The sequence below is a fragment of the Artemia franciscana genome, unplaced genomic scaffold, assembly GCF_032884065.1.
Source record: "Artemia franciscana unplaced genomic scaffold, ASM3288406v1 Scaffold_1013, whole genome shotgun sequence".
Taxonomy (NCBI): Eukaryota; Metazoa; Arthropoda; class Branchiopoda; order Anostraca; family Artemiidae; genus Artemia; species Artemia franciscana.
In genome coordinates this window covers 118,237-139,544 of record NW_027062723.1, presented here as the reverse complement: position 1 = coordinate 139,544, position 21,308 = coordinate 118,237, and the positions used below count along the sequence as shown (strand labels likewise).

The 21,308-nt window shown below is 35.5% G+C and overlaps 1 protein-coding gene across 1 annotated transcript in view; it reads left to right on the top strand.

Annotated features, from left to right (window-relative positions):
• The window catches only part of LOC136042288 (nitric oxide synthase-like), a 33,860-nt gene extending 13,287 nt beyond the window's left edge, over positions 1 to 20,573 (top strand). The window contains exons 4-7 of the mRNA XM_065727241.1: positions 12,869 to 13,031; positions 16,637 to 16,728; positions 18,764 to 18,905; positions 20,108 to 20,573. Coding sequence (XP_065583313.1) covers positions 12,869 to 13,031; positions 16,637 to 16,728; positions 18,764 to 18,905; positions 20,108 to 20,251 — 541 coding nt within the window. The 3' untranslated portion in view covers positions 20,252 to 20,573. The remainder of the gene's footprint in view (positions 1 to 12,868; positions 13,032 to 16,636; positions 16,729 to 18,763; positions 18,906 to 20,107) is intronic.
• The last annotated feature ends 735 nt before the right edge of the window (positions 20,574 to 21,308 follow it).

Genomic DNA, 21,308 nt, shown 5'->3' with positions numbered 1-21,308 from the left:
ATAGGGGTGTCATGAAGGGGCTACCTTCACTCATTGTCGCCAGGCTTTACTAAAACTACCATTATCAGCTAAAATTGTTCATAGCATGTACATTCACGTCTGTTTTACAGGAATATCAATCGATGAAAATGAAGGGGGGGATTGTAAAGTTTTTTTCTATTTTGTTAGAATATACAGAAAAATAGTATCTATCAAAGTCTAGGGTGGAGGTAAGACGCTATTGTTTTATTAATTTCTTGCTTAAAATAACAAAAACTGTGTTTTCAGAATCTATTGGGTAATTGCCTCTCCCATTTTATTGACTCCACTGGCTTCATCTTGTCCTTCTCTTTGAACAAATTCTAATGGTGCTATATCTAATAATTCCAGTATGATAATATGCAAGTTGTAAGTTAATCTCTTCAGAAGAAATAATTCCTTTTGATTTAACTTTTTGTCCGTTCAAATGATCAACATCTTCTTTTTTCATAGACTTGTTAACAAACACAAATTATTTTAAAACCGTTTTCAAATAGTTGATAAATTAAGCGACTAAGCTAAAATACATTAAGCTAATTTCCTTTTTTCAAGACGTTTTGGTGGAGCTCAAGACCCTAAAAAAAAAAAAAAAAAAGAAAAAAAAAGTTCTAAGCGACTAAGCTACAATACATTAAGCTAATTTCCTTTTTTCAAGACGTTTTGGTGGAGCTCAAGACCCTAAAAAAAAAAAAGAAAAAAAAAAAAAAAAGAAAAAAAAAGTTCTTTCACATCTGATTTCGATTACAACACAAATGAACATAGGATTTGTGACATTCAAAGAAAAACATTAATTTATGTTCTTAAATAGAAACTTTCTGGAGATTGGGTGAAATAGAGGAAGCGCGTTGGAGCCGGTAAGACTTTCGCCTGAAATTACGCTGTAAAAATGTTGAAGTTGTGCCCTTTGGTTGTTATTCTTTACAGCACATATTTTGTCTGAACAAAATGTGTAAGGGAAATCATTACTGCCGTTTTTGCACAATTCCTAATTGAAGCTGAATTCTAATTTCAGCTTCAGAGGAATATCCTTTCACTCGAGACTTTTTGGATAATAGAAAAATTACTCAATGAGACCAAGTGATGACATGCAAAAAAGGCCTTACTCACAAGTAACATCATATGCTATGCAACCTCCACTTAATTAACCAAAAACTATCGCCAGGAACTTCTTTCTCCACTTCTGTTGTCTTGATTCGGTCTTGATACTAAAGCAACAGCAGTCAAAACAAAACCAATCTTGCTTTTTTCTTCTAAAGAACACCGGAAAATGACGTGTGAAACCGGCGTTTGCGGCTTTTGCTCGCTAGATAACGATTTTCGGGAAATCTGAAGTTCAGATCCAAATTTAAAAGACTTCCCCCCTTGTTTTAAAGGGCAGTTTTGTTTTCGGTATCAGCATTTTTTTAGGTTATGTTTTGGTATGTGTTTCACCGTCGTGCACCCTTCTTGAAATAAGCGTGATAGCCAAGCGTGGCGTCCTGACTATATCTTCATTTTTGGAATAATAAATGCATGCTCTTGGAGTGGTAATTAGCCCATAATGGAGATGGAGTTCTGCCTCTCTGATCTTCTGTATAATTTTTCTGGTGATGGTACATGGCTCCTATACCGTTGCTATACATGTCCGCGTCTCTCCCAGCAACTTTCGAAGATTATAGGCGGCTTCTTGAAAATGATGCAGATTAGCCTCCAAAATTCTAGTCCTTTGGCGTATATGCTGGCATCAATATAAAATATGTTTTGAAGCTCCCTCAAAAAGATGTTTTAACAGTGTTAAAACCTCATTCCAAATGGGAGACGGTAGTCCCGCTCCTGTATTTTCCCAGTCAGATCTTCATCAGTTGCCAAATGTTGTTCGATTTGTTTTCCTTCTTTAATGTGAGTCTTTCTTAGGCCAATCTCTCCTTGAGAAATGAAACTGATTTCATGCCACCAACAGCCTCGACAGCTTCTCCAGTTATCCCACTTTTGCATAGTAGATGGAGAAATTTCTTATCAGGGTTATGTATCCTAGGGCTAAGGCTAAGCATCTCTCTCCTGAGTTATTCACCTCCTCCTTGACCGACGATGCCATCTTTGCATCTTTCCTTTGTTATGCTGCCCTCTAATTTCACCAAGACAATATCAGGAGAACAGTTCAGATTGTCTTCCATAATATTTGGTTCCATAAGAAGGACAACATCTTCATCCTTGAGAGTTTGTCAACCACATTTGCTGACCCATACGATGATCAGCTTTACGAAATCAGTAAAATCTATCTTTCTTTTTCGTGCTCCAGGAGCCTTTTTTTTTCTCTTTACTATAGGTCGCTGGTTTGCTGAAGCATTCTTTGGGGTTGCTTTCGTATATGGTTAGCATTATCTCTTTTTTCCCTTTTGGTTAAGCCTTTTGGTTATAGCCCTTATAAAAGGGTCACAAGTTTTTTGGAATTATAAATGCATGCTCTTGGAATGGTAATTAGCCCATAATGGAGATGGAGTTCTGCCTCTCTGATCTTCTGTATAATTTTTCTGGTGATGGTACATGGCTCCTATGCCATTGCTATACTTGTCCGCGTCTCTCCCAGCAACTTTCCAAGATTATAGGCGGCTTCTTGAAAATGATGCAGATTAGCCTCCAAAATTCTAGTCCTTTGGCATATATGCTGGCATCATTATAAAATATGTTTCGAAGCTCCCTCAAAAAGATGTTTTAACAGTGTTAAAACCTCATTCCAAATGGGAGACGGTAGTCCCGCTCCTGTATTTTCCCAGTCAGATCTTCATCAGTTGCCAAATGTTCGATTTGTTTTCCTTCTTTAATGTGAGTCTTTCTTAGGCCAATCTCTCCTTGAGAAATGAAACTGATTTCATGCCACCAACAGCCTCGAAAGCTTCTCCAGTTATCCCACTTTTGCACAGTCGATGGAAAAATTTCTTATCAGGGTTATGTATCCTAGGGCTAGGGCTAAGCATCTCTCTCCTGAGTTATTCACCTCCTCCTTGACCGACGATGCCATCTTTGCATCTTTCCTTTGTTATGCTGCCCTCTAATTTCACCAAGACAATATCAGGAGAACAGTTCAGATTGTCTTCCATAATCTTTGGTTCCATAAGAAGGCCAACATCTTCATCCTTGATGGTTTGTCAACCACCTTTGCTGACCCATACGATGATCAGCTTTACGAAATCAGCAAAATCCCTCTTTCTTTTTGGTGCTCCAGGAGCCTTTTTTTTCTCTTTACTATAGGTCGCTGGTTTGCTGAAGCATTCTGTACGGTTGCTTTTCGTATATGGTTAGCATTATCTCTTTTTTCCCTTTTGGTTGAGTCAGGTTGTCAGCTACTGATCCTTTCCTGCAACTCGCCCCTGGTATCCAAGAAGACGCCCAAAGAAAGATACAAAAAAGCACTTGCGACTGGGCGGGTACATAAAACTCATTTATAGAAAAAAGCTGATATTGCAGCCATGACAACTGAAGATTTTATATCGAAGGTTAACTTGGGTGTCTGTTCATTCGCTTTATTATTATTTGGTATTATTTGTCTCTTATTTATAGTTTGTCCTAGATGAGACACATTAACACTGACAATGCAATGTTTTATCAAAAAAATCCTAATTCGTAAAATACCAATGAACAATAGTTGGGGTGGGATAACATACACGTTGCTTTAAGATTTTTTTCCCCCTCCTTGGAGGGGAGAGTGCTGTGAAAAAACCTCAATAAAGGAATTTCGGTCTCTCCCAAACGCAAAGTTTTCAGTCATCTGTATTCCCCAAGACCCCAAATTCCCAGAAAGCTGAAGATTAAAACGAAATCAGGCTTTCCAAATTCTGGTAACTGAAAATTCCAGAATTTTCTAAATTATGTGAAATGATTATTGTATTCAGATAAAGGATTAAATTATGAATCGCATGGTCTGTTTATTTCATATCTATCTCATTATGGCCTGACTGGATGTAATCCTTGTAGTGGATAGGAAAATCCTTTCCACTTAGGTTCATGACCAACTTTGTGTCAGTTCTGATTCCTGGTGAGCAAGTGCCAAAAATACAGCTATTGGTTTGCCAGTCAAAATGGTTTGGACATGGATCAAGAGAGCAAAAGAAAACTGACATTATATGGGCCTTAAGCATAGAGAATTCTAATTTCAGCTTCAGAGGAATACCCTTTCACTCAAGACTTTTTGGATAATAGAAAAATTACTCAATGAGACCAAGTGATGACATGCAAAAAAGGCCTTACTCACAAGTAACATCATATGCTATGCAACCTCCACTTAATTAACCAAAAACTATCGCCAGGAACTTCTTTCTCCACTTCTGTTGTCTTTATTCGGTCTTGATACTAAAGCAACAGCAGTCAAAACAAAACCAATCTTGCTTTTTTCTTCTAAAGAACACCGGAAAATGACTTGTGAAACCGGCGTTTGCGGCTTTTGCTCGCTAGATAACGATTTTCGGGAAATCTGAAGTTCAGATCCAAATTTAAAAGACTTCCCCCCTTGTTTTAAAGGGCAGTTTTTGTTTTCGGTATCAGCATTTTTTAGGTTATCTTTTGGTATGTGTTTCATAATAACCCCATTCCGTCGTGCACCCTTCTTGAAATAAGCGTGATAGCCAAGCGTGGCGTCCTGACTATATCTTCATTTTTGGAATAATAAATGCATGCTCTTGGAGTGGTAATTAGCCCATAATGGAGATGGAGTTCTGCCTCTCTGATCTTCTGTATAATTTATCTGGTGATGGTACATGGCTCCTATACCGTTGCTATACATGTCCGCGTCTCTCCCAGCAACTTTCCAAGATTATAGGCGGCTTCTTGAAAATGATGCAGATTAGCCTCCAAAATTCTAGTCCTTTGGCATATATGCTGGCATCAATATAAAATATGTTTTGAAGCTCCCTCAAAAAGATGTTTTAACAGTGTTAAAACCTCATTCCAAATGGGAGACGGTAGTCCCGCTCCTGTATTTTCCCAGTCAGATCTTCATCAGTTGCCACATGTTGTTCGATTTGTTTTCCTTCTTTAATGTGAGTCTTTCTTTGGCCAATCTCTCCTTGAGAAATGAAACTGATTTCATGCCACCAACAGCCTCGAAAGCTTCTCCAGTTATCCCACTTTTGCACAGTCGATGGAAAATTTTTTTATCAGGGTTATGTATCCTAGGGCTAGGGCTAAGCATCTCTCTCCTGAGTTATTCACCTCCTCCTTGACCGACGATGCCATCTTTGCATCTTTCCTTTGTTATGCTGCCCTCTAATTTCACCAAGACAATATCAGGAGAACAGTTCAGATTGTCTTCCATAATCTTTGGTTCCATAAGAAGGCCAACATCTTCATCCTTGATGGTTTGTCAACCACCTTTGCTGACCCATACGATGATCAGCTTTACGAAATCAGCAAAATCCCTCTTTCTTTTTGGTGCTCCAGGAGCCTTTTTTTTCTCTTTACTATAAGTCGCTGGTTTGCTGAAGCATTCTGTACGGTTGCTTTTCGTATATGGTTAGCATTATCTCTTTTTTCCCTTTTGGTTGAGTCAGGTTGTCAGCTACTGATCCTTTCCTGCAACTCGCCCCTGGTATCCAAGAAGACGCCCAAAGAAAGATACAAAAAAGCACTTGCGACTGGGCGGGTACATAAAACTCATTTATAGAAAAAAGCTGATATTGCAGCCATGACAACTGAAGATTTTATATCGAAGGTTAACTTGGGTGTCTGTTCATTCGCTTTATTATTATTTGGTATTATTTGTCTCTTATTTATAGTTTGTCCTAGATGAGACACATTAACACTGACAATGCAATGTTTTATCAAAAAAATCCTAATTCGTAAAATACCAATGAACAATAGTTGGGGTGGGATAACATACACGTTGCTTTAAGATTTTTTTCCCCCTCCTTGGAGGGGAGAGTGCTGTGAAAAAACCTCAGTAAAGGAATTTCGGTCTCTCCCAAACGCAAAGTTTTCAGTCATCTGTATTCCCCAAGACCCCAAATTCCCAGAAAGCTGAAGATTAAAACGAAATCAGGCTTTCCAAATTCTGGTAACTGAAAATTCCAGAATTTTCTAAATTATGTGAAATGATTATTGTATTCAGATAAAGGATTAAATTATGAATCGCATGGTCTGTTTATTTCATATCTATCTCATTATGGCCTGACTGGATGTAATCCTTGTAGTGGATAGGAAAATCCTTTCCACTTAGGTTCATGACCAACTTTGTGTCAGTTCTGATTCCTGGTGAGCAAGTGCCAAAAATACAGCTATTGGTTTGCCAGTCAAAATGGTTTGGACATGGATCAAGAGAGCAAAAGAAAACTGACATTATATGGGCCTTAAGCATAGAGAATTCTAATTTCAGCTTCAGAGGAATACCCTTTCACTCAAGACTTTTTGGATAATAGAAAAATTACTCAATGAGACCAAGTGATGACATGCAAAAAAGGCCTTACTCACAAGTAACATCATATGCTATGCAACCTCCACTTAATTAACCAAAAACTATCGCCAGGAACTTCTTTCTCCACTTCTGTTGTCTTTATTCGGTCTTGATACTAAAGCAACAGCAGTCAAAACAAAACCAATCTTGCTTTTTTCTTCTAAAGAACACCGGAAAATGACTTGTGAAACCGGCGTTTGCGGCTTTTGCTCGCTAGATAACGATTTTCGGGAAATCTGAAGTTCAGATCCAAATTTAAAAGACTTCCCCCCTTGTTTTAAAGGGCAGTTTTTGTTTTCGGTATCAGCATTTTTTTAGGTTATCTTTTGGTATGTGTTTCATAATAACCCCATTCCGTCGTGCACCCTTCTTGAAATAAGCGTGATAGCCAAGCGTGGCGTCCTGACTATATCTTCATTTTTGGAATAATAAATGCATGCTCTTGGAGTGGTAATTAGCCCATAATGGAGATGGAGTTCTGCCTCTCTGATCTTCTGTATAATTTTTCTGGTGATGGTACATGGCTCCTATACCGTTGCTATACATGTCCGCGTCTCTCCCAGCAACTTTCCAAGATTATAGGCGGCTTCTTGAAAATGATGCAGATTAGCCTCCAAAATTCTAGTCCTTTGGCATATATGCTGGCATCAATATAAAATATGTTTTGAAGCTCCCTCAAAAAGATGTTTTAACAGTGTTAAAACCTCATTCCAAATGGGAGACGGTAGTCCCGCTCCTGTATTTTCCCAGTCAGATCTTCATCAGTTGCCACATGTTGTTCGATTTGTTTTCCTTCTTTAATGTGAGTCTTTCTTTGGCCAATCTCTCCTTGAGAAATGAAACTGATTTCATGCCACCAACAGCCTCGACAGCTTCTCCAGTTATCCCACTTTTGCATAGTAGATGGAGAAATTTCTTATCAGGGTTATGTACCCTAGGGCTAAGGCTAAGCATCTCTCTCCTGAGTTATTCACCTCCTCCTTGACCGACGATGCCATCTTTGCATCTTTCCTTTGTTATGCTGCCCTCTAATTTCACCAAGACAATATCAGGAGAACAGTTCAGATTGTCTTCCATAATATTTGGTTCCATAAGAAGGACAACATCTTCATCCTTGAGGGTTTGTCAACCACCTTTGCTGACCCATACGATGATCAGCTTTACGAAATCAGTAAAATCTCTCTTTCTTTTTGGTGCTCCAGGAGCCTTTTTTTTTTCTCTTTACTATAGGTCGCTGGTTTGCTGAAGCATTCTTTGGGGTTGCTTTTCGTATATGGTTAGCATTATCTCTTTTTTCCCTTTTGGTTAAGCCTTTTGGTTATAGCCCTTATAAAAGGGTCACAAGTTTTTTGGAATTATAAATGCATGCTCTTGAAGTGGTAATTAGCCCATAATGGAGATGGAGTTCTGCCTCTCTGATCTTCTGTATAATTTTTCTGGTGATGGTACATGGCTCCTATGCCGTTGCTATACTTGTCCGCGTCTCTCCCAGCAACTTTCCAAGATTATAGGCGGCTTCTTGAAAGTGATGCAGATTAGCCTCCAAAATTCTAGTCCTTTGGCATATATGCTGGCATCATTATAAAATATGTTTCGAAGCTCCCTCAAAAAGATGTTTTAACAGTGTTAAAACCTCATTCCAAATGGGAGACGGTAGTCCCGCTCCTGTATTTTCCCAGTCAGATCTTCATCAGTTGCCAAATGTTGTTCGATTTGTTTTCCTTCTTTAATGTGAGTCTTTCTTAGGCCAATCTCTCCTTGAGAAATGAAACTGATTTCATGCCACCAACAGCCTCGAAAGCTTCTCCAGTTATCCCACTTTTGCATAGTCGATGGAAAAATTTCTTATCGTTGCTTTAAGATTTTTTTTTCACCCTCCTTGGAGGGGAGAGTGCTGTGAAAAAACCTCAATAAAGGGATTTCGGTCTCTCCCAAACGCAAAGTTTTTAGTCATCTGTATTCAAACATATCATATACCGAAAAAAAGATCCAATACTAAATCATTCCTAATAAATTTTATCTTTGCAATTTTTACGATATATCAAAAATCTTTGCAATATTTGTGTTTTTTTTACCAATAAAACTGATTTATTTAATCTTGAAGAAATTTTCATGTCGCCCCAGAAATGGGCGACATGAAAATTTCATGTCGCCCATGTCGCCAAGGGACTAAGATCAAACAATTCTTGGAAGCAAACTGTAGTTAAGGAGTGACGCGGCTCAATAGTAACAGAAAGTCTAAAAAACGGAATTTTGATACCGATAGATACATCAAAAGAATTAAATTTGTATGCTCATTTCAAATATGTAAGTTTCATCAAGTTTGGTTTTACCCATAAAAAGTTACGAGCCTTAGAAAATTTACCTCATTTTCGAAAAAAGGAGAAACACCCCCTTTAAAAGCCATAGAATCTTAATACAAATCACACCGTCAGATTCACCGTATCAGACACCCCTGCTAAAGTATTTTTCTTTTTACTTTCAAAAGAGCTATTTATTCTAATTAAACGGCCTTTGTGATTCAGGGGTCATTCTTAAACAGTTGGAACAAAATTCCAATTTTATTGTAAAGAACGAGGTATTGACGAGGGTGAACCTCTTCATATGCGTAATAATTTTTGTTCGTTTTAAGTTTTAATGTTGCTACTTACTTTCAGTTGAAGAAACTTGTTTTTTTATGTAATGATAATCTGGGACCATTGGTTCGAGATGATTACCAATGGGAAGACAAAAAAAAAAAAAAAAACATATAAAAACACTTCTGTGTCCATGTACACAAAACGTAATTTTGTATTTTACACCATAGAACTTGAAGTATCTACTGGGGCTGCAGGGTTCTCAGATATGTTGATTTGGTTTTATTATTTTCATCAAGACCACTTGCCCTTTTGTTGGTGTTTTTCGCTTTTTCTGAAGATCAGGTAAATTTTTTCAGGCTCTTGAGTTTTTTGGGTAACCTGAAACTTGATGAATATTGCATATTTAGGATCACTAAAAAAATCAAAATTTTTCTACGTATGTACCACTGTCAAAACTACTATTTTCGAGTCTCGGTTACTATTAGCATGCGCTCCATATTCACTTACTGTTCGTTGCCACGAACTTTTTGAAATCAGCACCTTTTTTTTTACAATATTTGTATTCTCCAGTGAATGATTGACCACACGAATGAACAAAGTGCATTCCAATAAAATACATAAGAAAAGGATTTCTTAGGATTTTATAAACATGAAAGAATGAAAGTCCTAAAAAAACCTAATGTAAACTTTTCTAAGGAAAATTGTTTTGGCCCTATTATGGTTTCGGTACTGCTATTATCATGGACACATATTCTACTGTTGGGTTTTTAATTTTCAAATTATTTTTTCTTACGTCCAATAGTCTGACGCCCAGCTGTGTCAAACATACCACCAATATGTAATCTGTTATGCAGTAAAAACCAGTCACATCTATCTCGCTAAATTTTTGCCTTTTATTTTAATTTGATACTTACCACTCTACCAGAGGTGGTTTTAGCGGGACAGACGAGGCACTTGCCCCGGGCGAAAAAATTTTGGGGGTTGTAAACTTTCAAATGAATGATATAAGAGTTACAAAGATTTTGCGATTTTTAAAATTTCATTTTAATTGAAATAAAGTAAAGGGCGTGGTTTGCAGTGGACATAAAGAAATTGAATCCGAGATTTTTATTTGCCCATGTAAAGTAAGAAAAGTCAGATTTAAATAAATAAAAATTTCGTTGATCAATTTTGTTGCTAATAAGTAGCAATTTTGTTAGAATTTGTGCTGCAAGGTTTTGGAGAAAGGGAGAATTCTAATCAGGGTTTTTCCCCAGGCGCAAGAGGGGCCAGAACTGCCACTACAATTATTGACCGCGTTCGAATATATTGGAGTGAACAAAGACGTTCAGAATTATCTTTTATTTATGTTATTGCAAAGAATGCAATTTTGATGAAAAATAGGGTGTGATTTTCGTAACCTTAATAAATAAAATTTACAATTTTTTTTTGGCAAGTTTTAATTCACAAAAAGATACATAGTAGTAAATCTAAATATGTGTGAACAGTGGGCAAATTGCTTAACTTGTGACCCTTTTATAAGAGCTATGTGGGGTCTTGTTATCCCCAAAGGTATATCTATAGGGGACTAAGGTATAGAAATGATTTCATTGTTAGAAAAGAAAACTTTTTTGAATTTTACACCCATCTAGGATTTATTTTTATCTTAAAAGGATAGGATGAAGGGCTGGCTGGCGTCATTACTGATCTGCTATGTGGATGTCTATGCGTGAGTTGGCTGTTTGTTGAGGATTTTAAACATACTTTTTTACATTTAGGTATTTCAGCTAGCTTCCAGGTCCCCCTCACTTACTTTGAAGCGAGTATTATCTGCTCAGCCGATAGGGGTGTCATGAAGGGGCTACCTTCACTCATTGTCGCCAGGCTTTGCTAAAACTACCATTATCAGCTAAAATTGTTCATAGTATGTACATTCACGTCTCTTTTACAGGAATATCAACCGATGAAAATGAAGGGGGGGATTGTAAAGTTTTTTTTTCTATTTTGTTAGAATATACAGAAAAATAGTATCTATCAAAGTCTAGGGTGGAGGTAAGACGCTATTGTTTTATTAATTTCTTGCTTAAAATAACAAAAACTGTGTTTTCAGAATCTATTGGGTAATCGCCTCTCCCATTTTATTGACTCCAATGGCTTCATCTTGTCCTTCTCTTTGAACAAATTCTAATGGTGCTATATCTAATAATTCCAGTATGATAATATGCAAGTTGTAAGTTAATCTCTTCAGAAGAAATAACTCCTTTTGATTTAACTTTTTGTCCGTTCAAATGATCAACATCTTCTCCTTTCATAGACTTGTTAACAAACACAAATTATTTTAAAACCGTTTTCAAATAGTTGATAAATTAAGCGACTAAGCTACAATACATTAAGCTAATTTCCTTTTTTCAAGACGTTTTGGTGGAGCTCAAGACCCTAAAAAAAAAAAAAAAAAAAAAAAAAAAAAAAAAAAAAAAAAAAAAAAAAATGTCTTCTTTCACATCTGATTGCGATTAAAACACAAATGAACATAGAATTTGTGACATTCAAAGAAAAACATTAATTTATGTTCTTAAATAGAAACTTTCTGGAGATTGGGTGAAATAGAGGAAGCGCATTGGAGCCGGTAAGACTTTCGCCTGAAATTACGCTGTAAAAATGTTGAAGTTGTGCCCTTTGGTTGTTATTCTTTACAGCACATATTTTGTCTGAACAAAATGTGTAAGGGAAATCATTACCGCCGTTTTTGCACAAGGAGGATCAGAGATCCTGACTATCTCCGTGGAATTCCATAAATGAATAAAAACTGAAATGAGAAATGAAAAAAGGGTTTGAGACTTGGAACCATTGTTTCAGGGAGGCACCCCTGCTCTTCTTTTCTGTCCAACGTTCGCAAGTATAGCGATGAATTACCCTAATTTCAAATCTTCTTTGTGTTGAAAAGTTGTCATTAGCAGATCGTTATTCAAATAATATATGGCTGTTTTGTGTACCTGACTGCTGCATGCACACCTCATACAAGCGATTGTTACCAAAAAGGATTGCAACAATTGCTATTCTCCTTCCACTGATTGCAATGAAACACTTCGATTGTAAATGCCTCCATGTCTAAATGAAATAAAAAGTTTAGAAGCAATTTAGTTTCTAGTTCTGTGAAAAATTGGGGTTTCGCCCTATATGCGATTTGCACCCACCCTATAGCTGGAAAGTCTTTAAGTATAGTGTTGTTAATTGAACTATTTTTGTGTAAGTTCTTGGCACCCTTTTTTGCAAATCTGATTTAATATTGAAGCTCCCAGGTTCTTATTTGGCACACTAGTACAAAATAAGGTGAATACATCATAGATGACTAACTTTCAATCTAAGCCTATGCCTCCTTTGTAATTTAATTTAATTTAAAACGTGATATTTTGAATTTGTACTCGCATCTTTTCAAATGGTAAATTTTAAAACTTTGCAAAGTAGCTGTTTGGGCCATTTTTGGTTATTTTTGCCTCTATTGACAACAGGAATTCTTGATAAGTATTGATGAATCTTAAAAAGAGGATAGTTTCAGGCTATATTGAAAAATATTTTTTTCTTTTTTTGAAGAGTCATGCTCTCCGAGCATTTACTTGTCGCTTAATAAATTTAATAGATTTGGAAATAACCGATAACTGATTTTTTTTATTCCCTGTTTTTCACGTCATTAACGTCAAATTACATACTTGTGATTTTTCCCATAAGAAAAAAAGAAGATACCATTTAAAAGTACTGAAACTGTAATCACAATGCATATTGACTTATCTTCCTTGTCTACAATTTACTTATCTGTGGTGGCATTTCTACTCTTTGTGGGGGCTACTAAAATTCTTTGGTCTCATCATGCTAGATTTGAATCTGCTGAGCATCTAAACCGTTGGAGCGAAATTAAAACGCAGATCGAAGAATCAGATGGTTACATCATGAAAACTGAAGAATTGAAATATGGTGCTACAGTTGCCTGGAGGAATGCCCCACGTTGTCCTGGACGTATCCAATGGAAAAAGCTACAGGTACAATTCACAGTTTTAAACTTATTAATTTAAGATAAATAGACTTGCTTTGCGGAAGAACAGTTTAGTTTGTCCACATAGCTAGTCTTAAAGCCCAATTTAAAGCGTTTAATAGTTTTTTTTTTGTAACGTCCATAAAATATGCATGATTGGCTATTGTGTAGCATTGATTAACTCCCCGTCCTTTTCTTTCAAATGCAGTATCCTCCAAATTCTTCTTCCTCTGACTAAAATAACATCGAAAAATTTCATAGAAGCCCTAGAAGATCTAGTTACCGCTAATTTTTTATATTAAACTTTTAGTGATGTTAAATAAGTAACCGCTTAAATAAACTACCTAGTGCAATTGAATAAGCTGGGAGGAAGAGTTAAGACTGAAAAAGAATAAGAATAATGTTTCAAAAATAAAAGTTGTGTGTCCAAAACTGGTGGGGTACGCTAGATTTGGAAGCATGCACAAAATTCTGGTTTAGTCCAAAAAAAGGAAAAACCAACAAACAAAAGAATGTTTTATAATTTTGTCTCAGTTAATCATAAATAAGAGATGACTCGTTTATTTTCCTTTCGACCAGCAGCTTCTACAAATTTCTGTCCAAGGAAAAGCTCATCTGCCACCTAGTCTTCACACACCTAATTACTGCTTTGCCATCTGTAAATGTCATTGTTGAAATTTTACCAGATCAAACTCTTTTAAAATAAATATCAATGGAAACCATTTCTTTCATTTATTTTTAACATATGATATTAGTAAAATAGTTTAAATATTTTTTTCTAAAATTATTCCTGTTCTTAATTTATCTGAGTACGATGAAATCCTTTGGCAAAGTATTATACCTAAAATACTCCCCCGTCCCTATAATATCCATTGCAATAGCTTTCTTCTATTACTGGACAAACCAAAATGTTGATGCAAAACGCAAATTTCTCCAGCAGTTGCAGACCAGCGCTGATTTTGTTGTCTCTAAGTACCCAAGCGCAGGACTTTTTCTGGTTTGTAATCCCAATGAACTTACGATGAATTCAATATGCTCCTCTCTAAAAGTTAGGCAAATAGTTAAAATACCAACAACTAGGGGAAATTCCTCTCTAGATGTCATGCTAACTATCTGAATAATTTCTACAGTCCCCCCTCAGCTTTGCCTCCATTGGGTAAGAGTTATCATTTTCCCCTCCTCCTGTCCCCCTTTTTAATTTCAAATATACATTCTCAGTAACTTATGGCTCTTTCCACCCTCTTCAAAATGCTGGCCTTTTTTCTTTTGAAACGTGGTTGAATACTGAGGATTGGTCTGATATTTATAATTTTGCATGGTCTTTATGAAAAAGTCACTACCTTTCACAAAAAGCTAAAGCAAAAATATATAATTTCTTTCCCAGAAAAAAGATTTAAAAAGTCCTCCAGTGACAAACGTAATACAACATAAATACGTAAAATTTGCCTGATCCTACTTCAAGAACAAGGTCAAAGAATTGTTTACCAAAAAACTAAGAATTTGGTACTCCGAGGTAAGAAAAAGTTATGTGGTAGGAGTCTATACCAACTTGATTTCAAATTACCTGAATCCCCAGAAGTTACTGGTAATAATCTTAACAAGTTCCTTGCTTCTATCGTACAGAGCCTTCTGGCATTGTCTTATCAATTACCCATTAATATTCTCCCACCTGCTTTCCCCTCCATATCTCTGTCTCATATCAAAAGAAAAATTGGGAAACTACAAAAAACAAGTGTTGCCCTTTAGATATCCATTTTCTTCCTATTAGTGCTTTCAGTGACTTAGACTTAAAGCCCTTGTCTGTTATTTTCAAGGAGATTACTGAGTTTGGCCAGTATCTGCAAATTTGGAAACAGGGTCTCATAACCCCCTTGAATAAGAAAGGCGGAAAACCTAGTGTTGAAGGTGTTCATCCTATTTCACTTACTCCTATGTTCTCTAAACTATATGAAGATTCCTTGGAGATTGGGTAAAGGAGAAAATCCTACCTTTTACTGTCCAGAGACAATTCGGGAATATCACATCCGCTTTTACTTCCCATTACTTTTTTTCTTATAAACCTTCTTAAGGAAAATATTTTCCCCAAGAGACACTCCCTATCCAGACACCACCTGCCATGCACTGTGTCTGAATCCGTTCGTATCTTGTCCTCCATTCGCTGCTTAACATCTAGGTCTGAAAAAACCTTTTCCCCATTCATTACTTATAAAATAAACCGCTAGTTTTCCCTTTTTTCTTTGGTACTTGTGATACCAAAGTTTTGTGTTCGTTTGATTCTTTCGTTCCCTCTCATTTGTTTATATGTTCTCTTTTAAACCTTTCCACCGCTAGTTTTATCTCAGTCTTTTTTAGTTCTTTTCTAGTTCTTACCTTTTTAACTTTCTTCCATTTTAAAGCTTAATTTTTCTTGTCTTTCTTTTTTTTTTAACTAATGAATGGCTTTGACTTTCTGATTTTGTTATTTATGACATTGTTTAGCCAGTTTTTTAGTTGTTGTGCTACTATTTTTTTTTTTTTTTTTTTTTTTTTTTTTTTTTTTTTTTTTTTTTTTTTTTTTTTTTTTTTTTTTTTTTTTAATGGTTTTATGACTCCGAAATGCGAATTCGGTCCTTCTGAGCTTGTGATAGACGTTTTTTGAAATTAAATATCTTTATCTTATCGTTTTTTTTTTTGTTTTTTTTTAGTTGGTTAGTTAGTTAATTCTGACATTTATGTCATTAATCTAAATGAATATTGTTTTTATTACTTGTTTGAGTTGTCTGTGCCTTTTTCTAGAATTACTTACATGATAAGGTGATTACAAATTTTACCTTTAAAAAACGAACATGCATATCAAAGTCAGACTTAAAGAAGAAACTTGAATTCGTTACTGAAAGTTAGGAAAGCCTCTACTTTGTTATAATTTGAGCCAACAGATATCACAATTTTTGGATTTAAGCTTTTCTGAGACGCTAGCCCTGCATTTGGAAAAAATACAGTGATTAGAAAATTTTGAAAATCTTGCAGAAATATTTTCTTTTTTTATAATTCATGAGAAACTGTTATTGAAATGACGGGCCTTCTGTTGGTAAGATTCCATACACACGTCTTGTACGATACTTTACCGTGACATTTATGAAGATTCATGTCGTGCAATACATTTTTTTGTGGCGGCTGCAATATCTTTTACGCCTTAACTTCAGTATAATTTCGTAATTTTATTTAGATATCAAGATTTTATAACGTGTTCAACTTGAGTATTAAGCGCTGAAAAAGCTTCAAATAAGATTAGTACTGGTATGGTACATATTTTATGGTGCTTTGTCGTCAACACGGACTGCAAAGTTCAGTTCACAAACAATCTTGCTTTGTGTGTTGACGGAGTGAAAGTTAAGAGTGAACGGTAAACATTTAAGGCCAGACTTGTGTGTAGTATGTTCTTTTTTTCCTCTTTCGTTCTGACGAGTTTGAAGGTTTGCATTTGGCAATCTCGGTTACAAATCAGCTTATGGAAAAAAGGTACAAGAGATTGCTTCAGAGTAGTTTTGCAGCAAAGTTTATAAAAATGAATTAGTTGTTAGTTGTATTTGCTCCTCTGGTTGGTGTTTACATCAAATCTCATCCCTCTTTTAGGTATTCGATAGTCGTCATGTTGGTACAGCACAGGGAATGTTTGAAGCCATGTGTACCCACCTACAATACGCCACAAATGGTGGAATTCTACAGTAAGATTTTCTCCCTTTTATAAGTGTTTCTTCTCAAATTTATTATGGTATTATCGTCTTGTTAACTGTACTTTCGGAGGCTCTATCAAATTTTAAAGCTAGTTAAGCTGGGTAGTGTATTTGAAAATATAATCTGTGACGATCTGCTATTGAATTTCACCATTGGAAATTGAACTCTTTTACAATATGATTGTAATTTGAAAAAAAAAAACTGTTTAGACTGTTTAGGACATTGACTAAGACATGACTAAGGAACACGAGGGAAATTTTTCGTACGAGACATAGAGGTTTTTCTATTGAAAAAAAGAACCCTTAATCCCTTAAGTTTCCAACTTGTGTACACGGGAAACAAGTAAAATTTACTCTTTTTTCGTCGCGATACCTGGACATGACGGTGCCTGATATTTCACTTGTCTCTTACTAAACGAATATCACAACTAGATTTTATCCTTCTGCTGAATGCTCGTTTACAGGATTCAGCAAACAATATAAAGTAATGTCCAGATGTAACGTCAAACACGACCAAAATGGTTGTTATTTTTTCTTCTCACTCTGGTTGTAAAGAGACCAGTTGTAAGGCAACGTTTCGTAGGTTGCTTTTGAGTAGCCAAAAGTCTTGACTACTTTGACTTGGCTAAGGACAGACTGCTTGGGAATTGTGGAATTACTCATGCGCATCACGTATCCAAAGTAACTCCATCGTCGCCTTCATTTGTTCCTAATGAGAGATGACTGACCCTTTTATATTCATTGCGTTCCTGTTCATTATCTTGTGAGTCGGGGAGACGCAAGCAGTCGACGGGGGCACTCGTTTTCAAAACTAGATTCTTCTCTCTTCCTTTTGGTTGAGACGATATATTTGTGACGCGTAGAGTCGAGGAGGGGCAGAAAACTTCTATCAACATGAGAAGCTTAAGCCGTTGGGATTAAGTGCTAGATCTCCAAAGTCTTTTTTAGCTTTCTGACGGCACTGCTAGCCTGTGCATTTCTGGTGATAGCTTCTTTGGATATAGATCCCTTTTTCTCAATGTGTCAATGTGTACCAACACCCCAAACAAGGTTGTGAGTATCTGTGAAGATCGTTTTCATAATCTACTCTCGGAAATAATCTGTATGAGTATGGAGAATTGAAACTTTCGTTTTTTCACAGAATACACAAGACCACATTGTATATCTTCTTGAGATTTTGTAAAGCAGAAGATGAATAGGAAATTGTGTGTTTGTAATTTAGGAGTGACAGTTCGTAACCCTACCAGAAGGGCTCTAAATTTAAAGAAGGATTATGATTTACAAGACCAAAATAGTGCACTTTAGGTCCACTATTTTAAAACATTCCTGAAGATTTCAGCCTGCATCGGGGAATATGGGTTGTAGGTAAATTCAGGCTCTTGACCCTAGTGTTTGTCCCTGCTCTTGATTTTGAAAAACACCTTTTTGGTATTCCCCCCCCCCCAAAAAAAAGAAAATTGGAATAAAAAAAAAGTGAGCCACTTCTTACATTTTGAAATATATTGCCCCCTCCCTATTTTTTTCGTGAAATAGTACAACTGGTCTCATTTTACTTTTAAGAATGTGTTTTTGGGCTAACATTCCATGTATTTCCATCTTGAAAAGACCTGATATATTTTTTGCGTTCTTGTTCGGTGTCTTTTGTGTCTGATGCCAAATAATGACACTTGTGAAACAGAAAACATCAGAAAAAACACGGATGAAACAAATAAATGTAAAACAATACCAAGTTTAATAAAGCGGAATCAAAATAGCGGCAGAAAAAAAAATTTAATAGAAGGGAGAATTAAAAACCGATAAAGATTGAAACTAAAAAAAAAAATCAACGAATCAAAAACTGAAAAATGAGACTCTCCCTTGTCACTACAATAGTGAGCAGGTGTAATTGTATTGTCTTTATTTTCATTGTTTCTGTTTTACAGCTTTTGAGGGTGGATTTGGGAATTATTACTCGCCTTTCATGTTTTATTGTTCTCTTATTAAATTTATGCTAAATAGTTTTTAATCATGGCTTTTACTCTTTAAGATCAGCAATAACGGTGTTTCCACCCCGTCAAAAAGGAAGATGTGACTTTCGTGTGTGGAATTCAACTATGATTGGATATGGATGCTATAAACAACCTGATGGTACCCTTCTTGGAGATCCTTTTAACTTGGAGCTGACTCAGGTCTGTAAAAAAAAAAAAAAAAAAAAAAAAAAAAAAAAAAAAAAAAAAAAAAAAAAAAAAAAAAAAAAAAAAAAAAAAAAAAAAAAAAAAACAAAGTGACGCGTGTTTTGTCCCTTTCAATTTGATTTTCGCTGCTGAAATTTTTTTTCCTGTATTTTTAATGTTTATAATTGGTTCAGCTACTAGTATGCAGTGTGAAGCAGCTGATTATGGATAGAAAAGCAAGTTACGAGCCTGAACAGTCAAATGAATGTTGCCCATTTTCTGCTCTTACATTGCTATATTGTTAGTTTATTATAGCAGATATGATTATTGAATTATTAACTGCCAGATATTGACAATAAAAAAAGATTTATAGTAGTTTTTGCAATGCTATTGAGTGGGATACAATTCTCTAGCAGAAGTTGGTAACTTCAGCTCTTCAGATTAAAACAAAAATATTAAAAATATTTTATAATATAATTTTTGTATCTCTAAATTCACTCTAAACTAATTTTTGTGTCTTGCTACCAAGGAAGATTAAAACTCTAAAGACAAAAAATAACTTTTTTGTTGCTTTTGGAGGAGATTTGGTTCTAGTTAAATTCAGTTTTGATTTCTAGTTGGTTTTTGAGTGTAATCCTACAGTATCACATGGTGTGTGGTTGCTGCCCCCTTTGCATTATTATTATTTTATATTTTTTCTTATTTTTTATTTTGTATTCTTTTTTCTTTCTTTCTTTCTTATTATAGTGAACTTTAATGACGAAGGGTATTCACCCCACGTCAAAAAATTGCTATCTGCTTTGATTAAAAAGACTAAACACGTGCAATCTACTAAGCTGACTGTAGATTAGCAGTGCTTGCCGACTATAATTATTATTGGATTTTGTTTGGGGGGGGGTGGAGATATAGGCTAGGAAAGTATTAATAAGCGCTGTCGATTCACTGATAACATCATAAATGCCAATTTAGAAAAAAAAAATGCTGCTAAACAGAGGCGTAGAATCGAAGTTTTTTAGTATTGCTATATATTGAACTATTCCTTTGCTTCTTGGCAATCCCGTTCGTTCGCAATTCTGTACAAGTCACTTTTTTTGCAACCTCGAGCTTTCCTCTCTGTAAATTCATCTATTTTGTTAAGTTTTCTGAAAAAAGTTTGTGCTTTGTCATATTTTGCTTTTATAATTATTTAGTCTTAATAATTCGTTTTTTATTTTTAGGCTGCTCAAAAGCTTGGTTGGGCTGGAAAAGGGACGAGACAAGATATATTACCCCTCATAGTTCAGGCTGGTGACGGAGAAGCGCATTTTTTCGATATTCCAGAAGATTTGGTTCTTCAAGTACCGCTTCGTCACCCCAAGTAAGTAAAAAGATCGTTATACTCGTTGCCTTCTAACCTTCATGAGATTTAAACTGGACGAAAAGAAATGGGAAACAAGGCAAAACTGAATATTTAGCAATTTTACATCGCTGTAATAGGACTGCTACAAGCCAATAGTCCTATTATGGCTTGAATTTAAAAGCCTTACAGGGATACAGATCTTTCCAGTAATTTAATTTGTAATAAGATTGTCGCTAGAGTTCAGTATTCGACATTTTATTTCGGATTAGTTGTATCCAATTTTATCAAACAGTTCGGTGTAACGAACTGTAAGTAAGGAACGACCCGGCTCAATAGTAATTGAAACTCTAAAAAAGGGATTTTGATACCAATAGATACATAAAAAGAATCAGATTTTTATGTTGATTTTAAATATACAAGTTTCATCAAGTTTAGTCCTACTCACCAAAAGCTACGAGCCTGAGAAGATTTGCTTTATTTCCGAAAAAAGGAGGAAATACCCCCTAAAAGTCATATAATCTTTATGAAAATCACACCATAAGATTCAATGTATCAGACAACCGTATTATAGAGGTTTCAAGCTTCCATCTGCAAAAATGTGGAATTTTTTTTTTGACATCAAGAAAAAAAAAATGTTTTTTTTTTTAACTGAAAGTAAGGTAAAACATTTAAACTTAAAACGACCAGAAATTATTACCTATATGAGGGGTTTGCTCCCTCGTCAGTGCCTTGCTCCTTGCGCTAAAGTTTTCTTAGTACTTTCAAAAGAGCAATTTATTCTAATTAAACGGCCTTTTTGATTCAAGGGTTATTCTTAAGGAATTGGAACAAAATTCGAACTCTAGCGTAGAGAGCGGGGTATTGACGAGAGGGCGAACCCCTTCATTACGTAATTATTTCTGTACCTTTTAGGTTTTAATATTGCTCCTTACTTTCAGTAAAAAAAAACTTGTTTTTTTTTATTTAATTAATTAGAAATCAAATTGATCCAGGATAATTAAGACTTGACTAATCGAATCTAATTTTAGTACGTGCGAAATTGTGCCCAATTTTAGTGTGTTTGGTTCAGTTCTAATTGT